At 39.5% G+C, this 12,513-nt stretch overlaps 2 protein-coding genes across 3 annotated transcripts; both read left to right on the forward strand.

Moving 5' to 3' along the window:
• The first annotated feature begins 53 nt into the window (after positions 1 to 53).
• ankmy1 (ankyrin repeat and MYND domain containing 1) lies at positions 54 to 7,973 on the forward strand. 2 transcript variants are annotated; one of them, XM_008334653.3, is made up of 19 exons: positions 54 to 497; positions 805 to 951; positions 1,037 to 1,231; positions 1,542 to 1,574; positions 1,998 to 2,236; positions 2,407 to 2,623; positions 2,709 to 2,870; positions 3,033 to 3,151; positions 3,699 to 4,085; positions 4,163 to 4,334; positions 4,914 to 5,054; positions 5,141 to 5,248; positions 5,358 to 5,465; positions 5,640 to 5,762; positions 5,878 to 5,979; positions 6,397 to 6,562; positions 6,805 to 6,865; positions 6,972 to 7,180; positions 7,335 to 7,973. In XM_008334653.3, the coding sequence occupies exons 1-19, from the start codon at positions 264 to 266 to the stop codon at positions 7,487 to 7,489; spliced, it is 3,078 nt and encodes a 1,025-aa protein (XP_008332875.1). In that variant the 5' UTR covers positions 54 to 263; the 3' UTR covers positions 7,490 to 7,973. The 2 variants fall into 2 exon arrangements, with proteins under 2 accessions (XP_008332875.1, XP_008332883.1); XM_008334661.3 differs by lacking the exons at positions 54 to 497; positions 805 to 951 and having other exon boundaries at positions 1,157 to 1,279.
• A 126-nt stretch (positions 7,974 to 8,099) lies between these two features.
• Positions 8,100 to 12,513, forward strand: LOC103396542 (E3 ubiquitin-protein ligase RNF14-like). The gene is given in 8 exon segments (XM_008334670.3): positions 8,100 to 8,537; positions 8,539 to 8,588; positions 9,350 to 9,480; positions 9,646 to 10,224; positions 10,833 to 10,911; positions 10,999 to 11,211; positions 11,315 to 11,487; positions 11,812 to 12,513. Coding segments are annotated over 8 exon segments (1,455 nt in total). The 5' UTR covers positions 8,100 to 8,442; the 3' UTR covers positions 11,947 to 12,513.

Consider the following 12,513-nt stretch of genomic DNA (forward strand, 5'->3'; position numbering starts at 1 on the left):
TCGAAAACTGTAAGTTAACGGCATCTTACGGTCACAAAGAAGTGGTTGAAACTACAGCAACGCCGTAGTGAAATATTCGTGTCTGCGCATGCGTGACAAAACCTCCACTTCCAAGTTTTTTGACAGTGCCATGACGACCGTTGTAACATATAACAATATGGTGTCAACTTTTTATGAAGTTACCATAAAGCCTTTTAACAAATTTACTCTAACTTACTAAAGTTAAACTGAGTCATTATCAGGGAAGAGACGCCTAGGCTGAAATGTTGTCGTCGGACTGCAAAGGTGTTGCGGTAGAAGGTGCCTGTGCTGCCGGTGGTGATGAAAGGGAGCCGGGAGCACAGGAATACAGTCCCCAGTACAGAGCAGCGGAGAGCGGTGAAGAAAAGCAACCACAGCCCGACATTCAGCAGTGGTACGATGGTTCCTGCTACGAGGGCGAGTTCGTGGACGGACTAAAACACGGTACAGGAAGGTACACCTGGAGCACTGGAGAGGTGAGTAAAGTATAAAAGCTAATATAGCTAACGTTGAGTGTAAACTGTAGACGAAATGTTTTGCATTTTAAACACATAAGTCGTAAAACGCAGTATAACGCTGTGTTTAATTGACCTAAATTATTGCCATGATTAACACTTTATTTAACTGTTTTAAAACTAGTTTCAGAAATGGCACTTTAATACAAACTCAATTGCCAAATATAATTCTAAAATGTATTACAAATTATATCCAGTAATCAGAACTATGTAATAAATGTATTTGACTTGAGTTATATATCCTTGTCTGCTCCTCCAACTTGTGCAGTACTATGAAGGCTCTTTCTACAAAGACTACAGACACGGGGATGGGGTGTACTGTTGGCCCACAGGTCATAAGTTCACTGGCAAGTTCTACCTCAACAGAAAAGAAGGTTATGGTAAACAAATTTTCCCCGATGGAGCCACATTCCAGGTATAGTCAGTTTAAACTTTAAGATTATACATTTTTACTACATGAATAGTTTAAATGGCAAAACTTCCTGTCCACTGGGTGTCAGGGTTTGTACCACACTGGCCAAAGGTTTGGGCCAGGTGTGGTCACTTATCCAGATGGGCGCCAGGACGTGGGTCTGTGGGTCGGGCAGCATGTTCTACAACTCTGCAGAGCTGAAGAAGAAGGCTTTACTCTGCAGGACTTTCCTGAATATGCTGCCTACATGGAGCCAGCGGTCATCTCTGACTCTCTGATTCAGGTCAGACTCTTATGTCATCTGGGTGAAAACTCTCTGTTGTGACTAAAGGTAAATGATGACTAAAACATCACTCGTCCCTACAGTCAGTTAAAGGCTCCATTTCAGTTTACTGTAAATGTTGCCCTAATCTGATTTTTCTGTGTTTTAATTAGGACTGTCAAATGACCAAAAAAATAATCTGATTAATCACAGATCAGCTATGTGATTGATGTGAATCAATTGTAATTAATATCAATTATTAATGTTTAATCATAATAAATCATCAATCTTCTTTTTCTGATAGACTTTTTTTTCTTCTTCTCTGTTCTAGCCCGAAATTCAACAAATGAAAGCCCAGGCGACGGTAAAGCAAATGAACAATTAAAACTATTGTAAAATTTGTATTTTATATTTTAAGTTGTTGTATTTAAGAATTAACTTATGCAACACTGATATAAGCTCTTGCTTATAAGCTCTATTTTATATGTAAGACTGTTTAACCTGTAATTTATACATATCATATCTGATGTTCTGTCTAATTATTGACTAACATATAGTAGATTGCACATCCTGCATGGAAAATAATGACAGTAGCGTGTGGAACAGAAGTTTAGGTAGACAACGATCTCTCCCAAATTTTGAAAAAAATAGATTTTGTTTCCTGAAGGCATTAATAAACATCTTTATAGGACATAAAAAAGCTGGAGCTCCAGACATTTTGGACACATTGTCTACATGATTATTGTTTCTGTATTCATCTCAATTTGAATTCCTCTGCTCCGCTCAGGCTCTTGTAGACAAAGAACTGCTGTCTGATGAGACATTTATTTACCCTGTTGGCATTGAGATGTACTCCACAAATGGTGATCACTTACCCCTGCCTCCTGGGCGAAGAAAAGATTTAGATCAACACTTTTATGGCGAGCAGTTGGAGTCAGACGACTATCTTCACCAAGGATACGAACGAGACCCACTTTACAAACTTCCTTTAATGGCTCGCATGCAGGCTAACATCTACAAACACAGGTCAGACTCACGGAAAGTTACAGAGACCTAACACAGGTGAACATTCTTCACCAGTGGTGTCACACTCGTTTCTTTGGCCTATAGTTTGGCAGTTTGAAACTCTTTCTTTATAAGTGCGGGCATTAAGCGTAAAAAAAAAATTGAAAAGTATTTTTCTATTTTTGTTTCAGATGCCAGGCTAAGCACGTGGGCTGGGATGTGGCAGCAGTTCTGTCCTTGAACAGGGAAAGTTTTGGTCCTAAGGGGCCTCTGGAAGTGGAGTCAGAGCATCTGATTTTTCACGCCTCCCGAGGAGACGCACACGAAGTTTCCGTGATCCTCAAGTCTGGTTTGGTGGACCCTGATGTAGCAGATTCACATGGTCACACTGCACTGATTGCCGCCACTGTAAGTCATTATTATTCGTTTAGATTAGTTTGGTCTGTTTTTATTCATTAACTGCAGCATTATTTTATACATTTACATCTTTCAGGTTAATTGCCATAATGATGTGATCCAGCTTTTGTTGGACATGGGAGCTGATGTTGACAAACTGAACAGTGAGGGCATGTCTGCTCTGGCCGTGTGTCATGTCCTTTACTACCCTTTTTGCTCTCTGCAACCCAGCTTCACTCAATCGCCCGAGAGAACTCGGGTAAGACTGAACTTAGTCACTGGAGTCAAGGCTATTTTAGAATTTTTACTCACTTACTTACATTAAAGCACACCTCTGTCTAATCTGTAGTTTTGATTTTTAAACTGTTGCTTCAGTTCTTCATACGTTTGAATCCCCTTTGTTACTTGGTGTGTCCTGCAGGCTGTAACTTCATCATTTGGCAACAATTCCCTGAACAGTCAACAGAGCTTCAGTAAAGACACACCTGAGCCTCACACCACTCCTCGGACCTTTAGCAGCTGTAGCCAACTCTCTGACCAGTAGGAAAACCACTCCACTGTCACACTGTATATGCCAATATTTCAATTAATATTGACTTATCACAATTGTCATGAAGTTATGTCATCATAAAATAATTCACAATTCACTTAAGATCATAATATAAACTGAAAACTTTTTTATTATTTACATTTAATTTAATTTACATTTAAAACACACAATGCTGTTACATACTAAATAAAAAGTTACTAAATTTGGAACTGAGGGATCTACATTTGTAATTGCTAGAGAAGAAATAAAAGAAAAATAAAATTAACCAACGCCATGAATTTTTGCATGGTAATTGTTAATAATAGAATATCTATCTATCTATCTCTAGAATATCAATATATGTTATCTTAGTGTATCAATATTTTCGTACACCCCTTCATTTAATGAGTGTTAATTGGGAGAGTCAATTGAGTATTCTATAGGACTTACTTACATACAACTACTAATCACTAGCACTACTTCTCAATATATTATGTTTTTCTCTGCTAGGAAAATACGTTTTGTTCACTTAATTTAAGAGATTTAATTTAATTTCAGAGAAGCTGAAAAACAGATCCGGGATATCTTTCAACATAGCAGCACAAATTCAGATGACAGTGAACTCACCACTGAGCGTTTCCCTGATCTACATGAGGAGACACTGGAACAGAGTGAGCTGCGGGAGAATGTCGGAGGGAGCAAACAGGAGGAAAAGATGGGGGCTGAAGGGCAAGAGTTGGAAGCAGAGTCTGTTAAAAGTGTGGAGGAGGTCACATTGCAGCCCAAAAAGCAAAGCTTCAGCTCGGTCCGTTCTCTCTGCAGCTACACCATCGATGTGACACAACAAATGATGGAGCTTTCAGCAGAAGCTCTGAGTCGGACTGGCCGTCCTCAGCACTCAGACACAGAGGAGACTGTTCGCAAAATGGCTGCAATGAAAATCCAGTCAGTTGTTGTTTCTCTCTTGTCTGGTGATGCTTTTACCGTCTCTGTGATTAAGTTCTATATGTTTGTTGGATTAGGCACAAGAATCGTCTGAAGACTCTGAAGCTGCTGTTGAAATGGGGGGCCAACCCAAATGTGTCCAGAATTCCCATGCCCGTCCTCTTTTTGGCAATCATGGCAGCTGACGCCAAGGCTGTTGAGAGACTCCTGTTACATGGAGCTCGCACCGACATTCCCCTCACACCTGAGGTAGGAAGAACACACTGACAAAAAGACAGCTAACAACAACGAGTCAGTCCAGTTATTAAATTGTAAAATTATTCAGATTAAAATAAATTATATACACACTGTGTATATTCCATAATTCCACCATCCTATTCATTGTTGTGCTAACACACAGTTGATACATATGGTGTCTTTACACAGACCAGGGAAATGTGTCATTTTACCAAAGCAGCTCTAATCGACATACTATCTTAATGCCCAGCAGGTTTTTGTGGTGCAGAGTAATCACTAAAATCCACCAACTTTACGAAGCAAAATTTGTGTTATATTTTTTCATACTTTTATTGTCATTTTCCATATTATTAATTCCATCATTTGGCTTCTGTTCAATTATAGAATTTATAGATAATTTATAGAAAAAAAGTTTGTGTATTGTCATATTTAGAAAGGTTTATTATTATTATTACTATTAATCATGATTCATTATGATTCACCCACAGCTACCCTGTGATTGATCAGTTTAAAAAATAGTTATAATTCACAGTACTATTAAAATCTATTACAATATTTAAATGTTCTTCTAACCTGTGTTTATAATTCTAGAGAAAAGGCCTTTACCCTTTGCATGTAGCTGCAGCTCTGCCAGGATCTGCTGGTCACACCATCACACAGCTGCTTTTGCAAGCTGTCTCTGACCCCAACGTACAAGCCTGTGATCAGGACGAGGTGTACGAGCCAGATAGGGTGGGTGTGGATTTTTTACACTGTTTTTTACACACTTATACTATATTTAATGTAAAACTTAAGAGTCTACCTCTTGGATTTTACAGTCTACTCTAAAGGCCCAGAAACCTCTGAGGAGGGCCAAGCGACCACGGCTTAAAGAAGGTGGCAGAACACCACTGCACGTGGCCTGTCAGAGGGACAGAGACTTTGAGGTCAGTATATAAACTCCATGCTCTCTGACAAGAAACACAGCTTTCTAGAGCCTGTAGTTAATATCATAGCAACACAGAAAACCAAATTTCTTATTTTTATTTTTTGCAGAATGCTACTAAGGTGGTAGCTTACCTGCTGTCACATGGAGCCAGTACAGATCTCCTTTGGAGTGGACATTCACCCCTCTCTCTGGCTATCGCAAATGGAAATGAGCGGGTATACACAAACACACACATATGCAATATACACATGCTATTTTTTGTTAACAGTCACAGTTAAATATACCAGATTTTAACCAGAGGCTTCTTCCCATCTACAAACCCAAGATCTATAAACTGTGAGCTGTCCAATCTAAAAGTAATTGTTTTACGTCTTCTTTTCACCACATAGGCAGTGGAGGAACTGTTGAAAAGAGGTGCAGATCCCAACATCCCCCTGGGCCGTGCAGTGGGCAGCGCCCTTTGTGCTGTGGCCAACGTCAACTACAATTTGGGTCTCAAAAGACAAAAATTGGTATTGATACAGATATATGAACACCGTTCTGTTAAAAGTTCATAGTTTCAAAAACAAAAGAAGTGGAGAATACATTCATTCAGTCATCTACAGTGTATTTGTGTCTGTGATGTAGCTGGAGATGCTGGCTGAGGCCGGTGCAAACATCCTGATGCCAATCAGGGTGGGTGATGTGGTCGGAACCGCAGTCGACTACGCACATAACTGCTTTAATCAGGTATCACACAAGTCACTGCAGGCATTTAGTTACATGTAAAATATGTCATATTTGTTTTATACATTAAACCATTGTCTGTGCTAAACTTAGATGAAGATTAAACGTACCGGTAATAACCTTAGGGTTGTTGTCACTTGTTAAAAAGGCTGCAGTACACATTTGATTTACTGTGTTAAATGTTCTGTGTTTTCTATAAAGAAATAGGTGTATGCTATATTAGAAGAGCATGACCATCAAAAAGTGATGACTTCAGTTTTGTTTATGATTTGTGGATCAAGCCACACAGAGCAATATTTCTAAATTATATATCCTTGATAAGATGATGCATTTGTTTTTTGTATAATTATTTTTTACATAAAACATGTTTTATCTTTTTATTGTTATTTCTTTCCTCTTACATCTAATGTTACAATCTAGGACCCGAGGATTGCCAACACTCCCTTCCACACCCTGAGTGCAGAGGAGAGGGAATCGTTTGTAAGACGGCGCCAGCTGTTGAGCCTGATGGGAGATCTTCTGAGACAGGCCGCTCACAAGAAGGATATGGAGGAAAGAGAAAAAGAAGAGGAGCTCAAACTCAATGGTCAGTGTGATATATCTGAGATATAGAAGGTTGTTTATGTGTAAATGTCTCTTGAGAGCTTTTTGCTCCTTAAGATCCACTAGTATCTACTGTGACCACTGCAATGTTGTAGCCAAGATGTGCTAAATGGTGATTTTCAATATTAAAAAATATTATTAAAATATATATATAATATTAAAATCCATTGCACCCAGTAAACCATACAGTGTTTTCTGCCTGTTTTCATGTGTGTTATCATACAGGAATATCAGAGGCCTCTGGGTTACCTGGACCAGATGGGCCTCACACAAAAGAAGAACAGAGGTACAGTAAACTCGCCTTTATGCAATGTACTATATGCATTATGAGGCACAAAATAGGAAAATGAAATTCCTGTTAAATGTTTTGTTTGTGATTATGTCATTCTCAGAGAACAAGCATTTAAGTTCTGCTACCACTGTGGCCGCACAGCCTCTGTGAAGTTGACTGCTTGCACCCGCTGTAACAAGGTTTTCTACTGCTCCACTGACTGTAAACTCAGAGCATGGGCAGAAAGACATAAAGACGAGTGTATTCGGGAGCCGAGTAGAGTCCAAGCATCGGCAGAAAATCAGAGAGAGGAGAGTGTCATTGACTTAGGTAGGAGTGATTTTCTCTATAAACAACCAGCAAAACCAGCCATGTTATTTCTTTCAAGGAATATCAGTATATCTTTGTGTTTTTTTTACTTGTTTATTTCAAAGAAAATGTTTTCTAAGGATTTTAATCTGTTCTCTGTTTTCTCTTACTCCAGAATCTGAAAATAGCAACCAGAAGAGAGTTATGTTTAGAATCCAAAAGGGGCTCAAGCTAATAAACGCCAGGTATAAATTCAAAACAATCAACGATCCGGTGCTGACCAAACCAGAGTTTGTGATGGACCTGGAAGAAAACTACAGCCGCAACTGATGGATTATGACATTTACCTTTAGGTCTGACAGTGTATTTGTAGTCCTGGTCATTTTTCTGGACCTTCTTGTGTGTGAAACGCATCCACAGTATTATTATTGTCGACCTCTTTTTGTTGACAGAGTACACCTGTTATCATAACTGGTGCATTCTATTGATTCTAGTTTGTCAACATTGCCAAATCATATAATCAAGTAAGAGTATGTACTTCATTTTTTCTGAATCAGCCAGTTAGCACTTAGTTTTTCAAAATTAAAAATGTAGTTCAATGATAACCAAAATATAGCGACACTTTCCCAGCTTACCCCATTTTGTGTTTATTGTTCTACCCTCTTGTAACTCAGTGGTGCCAAGTTCACCTGTTAAATAATAGTGCCTATCTATCTAGTATCTGATATGGTATTGATCTGATCCTAAGTAAATGGACACGAGTATTGCCGATACCGATATGTTTATGAATTAAAGTGAATGCATCACCAATTTACAGTTGAAAATAAATTATATTTTATTTACTTGCTAACATTAATTATTTATTCATACAAAGTATCGGCATCAATATATGCGATATTGGCACCGTATTTACTTGGAATCAAGCAATAGCAAGTTTTGGAGCGTCACAATACGTAACATCAACTTTTTATCTATTGTTTTATTTTTATTCAATTCTGTTTTAGAGAGCCTTTCTTACGCTGTGATTATGGTATATATTTTGACTGATTCAGTGTCACTTGGTTGTTGCTCTACATTACATCATACACTGCTGAGTCAACAGTAGGAAGAGTTACTGTATCACTCCAGCCGCTGTTCCCTCCCTCATTCTGATCAATCTCACACTGTCAAACAACACAGCTTCAGATCGGCACATAGTTCACGAAATTTTAAGGACAAAAACGACGAGTTTTAACCCGGAATCAACGCAGGGTACAACTTTATACACCTTAGTACGGACAGATATGAACACGGACCAGGAAGAGCAGGAAGACGAACTGCTCGCTCTCAATAGTATCTTCGGCTCAGAGGAATTCGTCCGAAACGATTCGAACAATGGCCCGACTGTTAGTTGAACTTCCGTCCAACTTGACTGTGTCCATGACAGAAGGTAAATAAAACATTTGTTTTCTTTCTTTCTTTGTCATTTAATGCATTGTTGCCGCTAAAAGATTATTAGTAAACAATTATTTCGAAGTCATTTACAATATATTTTGTTTACTACGTGTAAAAGAAAGCGTTTTACATAACGTCTTGCATTTTTTATTCATCATCAAATCCAACAACGGAACGCAGCAGTCACAGTAAACCAAACAATGAAATCAATAGTACAGGTTGGCATTCAGAAAAAAATGCATCAGCTTGGGTGGACTGATACAGTTTGTCCTCTCCGTGGTTATTAGGCTTTATTATCTGCAGTCCTGTTGTTGCAGATGCTGTTTACCTTCGTTTTTTGTTTTTTTTTCTCATTTTACTTATAACCAAAGTCCTCGTATTTAAATCGCTCTCATCGTCTCTCAGTGCGTACCTGGGTTGTACCACTACACTTATTGTTTTTAGAGCGCTAGCCTCCCCTTTCTTCTTTCACATAATGGTTTAAACCTAGTCTGGTTGGCACAGCGTGTGACCAAACAAAATAACGACCCGCCCTTGCCTACTTGGATACTTAGTAGAGCGGAGCAGGAGGGGCTGAGTCGGCTCGTTCGCGTAAAAGAATCAACTCTTGATGCTGGCTTGTTCGTGAACAACCGATTCCAATCCCGAGTACTGGATGGAGCCACTCCTAGTTGGCTTCTCTTCGATTATTGACCGGTTTAATGAACACGACGTTTGAATAACGTGTTTGCTTTGTGCACGTTTGTGTTTTCTAAGGTGAAGTAGTGAGCCAATATGAAATATCATTCCTTCCACCTCTGCTCTTGACCTTTGAGCTTCCAGCAGACTACCCATCCTCCTCACCTCCATCCTTCAACCTCGCCTGCAGCTGGCTGACACATCCACAGGTCAAATATCGGAGACACCAGTGCTAACACATTCTTAGAAGATCCTTAGTTATCTAGATTATTTTCATCTTCACAAGTGAAATGCAGGCACATGGTCACACTTTTGTAAAAATCCAAGCATTATACCAATGTCGGTGATTGCCTCATGCTCTCTCTCTACAACAGCTGTCTGCGCTGGGCTCTCATCTTATTGACCTCTACCAGGCCACAGGGGGCACTGTGATACTGTTCTCCTGGGTGCAGTTTCTTAAAGAGGATGCCCTTAAGTTCCTGGACATCCACACACTACTGGATCTCTCCTCAGATGAATACAAAACTCCACAGTTCAGCCAGGACTCACCAAATACCAAAGCTAGACACACTCTGGGCATCAGAGTGTCATCGGACGTCACAGATCTGTCTTCATCATCTGCCAAAGATCAAACTTCACAAGGAGCTGCTGCTTTGCCAGTCCATGGCAAAGAATCCACTGGTCTGGTCTTAAGTCCCTCACAGACAGTCCTGTCCCAGCTCCTGATACACGATGCTGAACAGAAACAGAAGGCGTTTAATACGACAGTGTTTGACTGTGGTGTGTGTTTTGTGGGCTGGCCTGGTTCAGAGTGTGTTCAGTTGCCAGAGTGTGGTCATGTCTTCTGCCAGGCTTGTCTGTCTGAGTTCTGCAGGCTACGGATCACGGAAGGAAACGTCCACGCTGTCACCTGCCTACAGACAGACTGCAGGACCATCCCCACCCCTGCACAGGTACAGTGCCTCCTGTTGGTGGGTGTCACTGTGGATTTTAAAGTTTTAAATATTGTAAAAGATTAGGAAAATTAGTGTTTAATTTTTATGATTATAGAAGTGAACAAAACATTTTGATACAAAGCAAACAAACAAACAAAAATATATATACAGTAAATATACTTGGTAATATGCACACCTTCCTTCACAGCTTACTTTTGCCTACATTGTGATCACCTTTGTACCTTGTTCACAAATCTTCCACGTTGCTGGCGGCCAATCCCCAACATTCCTTGACACACACCTACTGTACACCAACTACAGTATTTGTCCTTAGCACATGTCCAAACTAATTTAAGTTTAGCTTAGCTTTCTGTGCCTGTATCACTGTCTTTAAGTCAAAAATGATATAGTTGTCAAACTTGGGACCTGGGCTTGTAAAACCATTAACTGTGAGCTGAATGGCGGGTCAATTATTTTTTCCTCACACATTTCTTGACACTTCAGACAGAGAAACGAACTTTGTTAAACTCTAATGAGCAAATACACAAGTTAAAGCACAAGATTAGTGCCTGTAACTTGTCAAATGTCTCATCTTTTTTCCTCTCTCTCTCCTTTCTGTGTTGAAGGTCAGAGATTTGGTTGGTGATGAGCTGTTTCGCCGCTACGATCGCCTCCTACTGCAGTCATCTCTGGACCTCATGTCTGGTGTGTCTTTTCATCATCTGGTCCTATGGTACACGGAATGATAAAAAGACATGAAATAAAGATTTGTTTGTTCTTGAATACATGCAGATGTGACGTACTGCCCTCGCAAAACGTGTGGTTCTCCAGTCATCGTAGAGAAGTCCAGCAACGCCGCTTTGTGTTCTGTCTGCAACTTTGCCTTCTGTGTCACCTGCAAAAAAACCTACCATGGAACTAACGACTGTCAGACCAAGACAAACGTGAAGAATCAGATTCAAGAAGACCCACAGCAGGGCACTGTTGACCTGCCACAATCACAAGGTGCAAGCTGATATCTGTGTATTTGTGCGTGTTTGTTTCAGGACTCCTCCTCAACCCTCAGTATTTTTTTTTTAATCAACCCCATTTGCCGTGTCTTCCATAGAGGGAATGAAGTCTCTGATGGAAGACTACTTGGGCGGCAGCAAAGAGAGACAGCGCCTCCTGCTGAGCAGATATGGTTACCAGTCCTTTAAGGTGATTCTGCCAGACTATCTAAGCGAGGACTGGATCACTGTTGAATGCAAACACTGTCCTCACTGTTTCTGCAAAATACAGGTATGAACCTTTGACCTTTTATTACCATTTTTGAAAATTAGAAAAACCCAAATTTGTATATTTAAACTATAGAAAAAAACCAGTGAAGTTAGTGAAGTGCTAAGAAAACAAAAACAACAGAGCTCTAAAAATGGCACAGCTCATAATGTGTTAAATGTTAAAACATTTATTCTTTTGAGATCATCAGCTTATATAGAGTACCCTACTGTTCATGTCAAACACAGTGAGTTATTCATCTTTTTAAGTGATCTTTCCCTCCTTTCTCCCTCCCTCTCTCCATTTTTTTCTCTGCTAATATTCTTGCCATCGTGTCCTATGCTGCAGAAAAATGGAGGATGTAACATCATGACATGCTCTCGATGCAGACAGCGTTTCTGCTGGCTTTGCCTCAAAAGGCTGTCCTTCCCTGTAGATAATGGTCACTTCGAGATTGGCACCTGCACTCAGTATAGCTATTGATTAGTCACCAACACCACAGAGACAACAGAGTCAACATCCTTTGCACATGTAATATATAGTCAACACCTGCAGCTGCTAATTCTCTTGAAAAAAAAATACAGTAATGTAATCTAGTCAGTGCAAATCATTTACAGTACAATGAGAATAAGATTATTATTTATACAGAGGGGAAATTTTCCACATTCATTTTGCACCTGAGTGTGCACTGTATGAAAAGCAGAAATGTTGTTAAAAACTGCACTGACATGTACAGTGAAATTCTTTTTAATAATAAACACTAGTGACTAGGAGTGAGATCTCCTGAGCACCCTGCAGGTTCCACAGTGTAACAACAGGCGAAGATCAGACCTTCTCAACTGTAAGTGCATTTGTTTTTAAATAACTAAAATATAACATTTTGTTGAATTTTAAATGTGAGGTGTTGTTTTATCTAGTCTCTCAGAACAATGTTTATAGTATTTAATGCACTGGAAAACCCCCAGGTGCTCCCAGGCTTCCCCAGATCATATTATTATTATTACTAATATTATTATAAAAACAACAATAATAAAAATTATTATTCGGTTT

The sequence above is a fragment of the Cynoglossus semilaevis genome, chromosome 2, assembly GCF_000523025.1.
Source record: "Cynoglossus semilaevis isolate Cse_v1.0 chromosome 2, Cse_v1.0, whole genome shotgun sequence".
NCBI lineage: Eukaryota > Metazoa > Chordata > Actinopteri > Pleuronectiformes > Cynoglossidae > Cynoglossus > Cynoglossus semilaevis.

What these genes read in the sequence shown, in the direction of transcription:
- ankmy1 (XM_008334653.3), top strand. Translation starts at nt 264, where the DNA reads ATGTTGTCGTCGGACTGCAAAGGTGTTGCGGTAGAAGGTGCCTGTGCT. An exon ending in TCTCTGACTCTCTGATTCAG is followed by an intron (nt 1,232 to 1,541) that starts GTCAGACTCTTA and finishes TCTCTGTTCTAG; the next exon opens with CCCGAAATTCAACAAATGAA. An exon ending in AGAGGGACAGAGACTTTGAG is followed by an intron (nt 5,249 to 5,357) that starts GTCAGTATATAA and finishes TATTTTTTGCAG; the next exon opens with AATGCTACTAAGGTGGTAGC.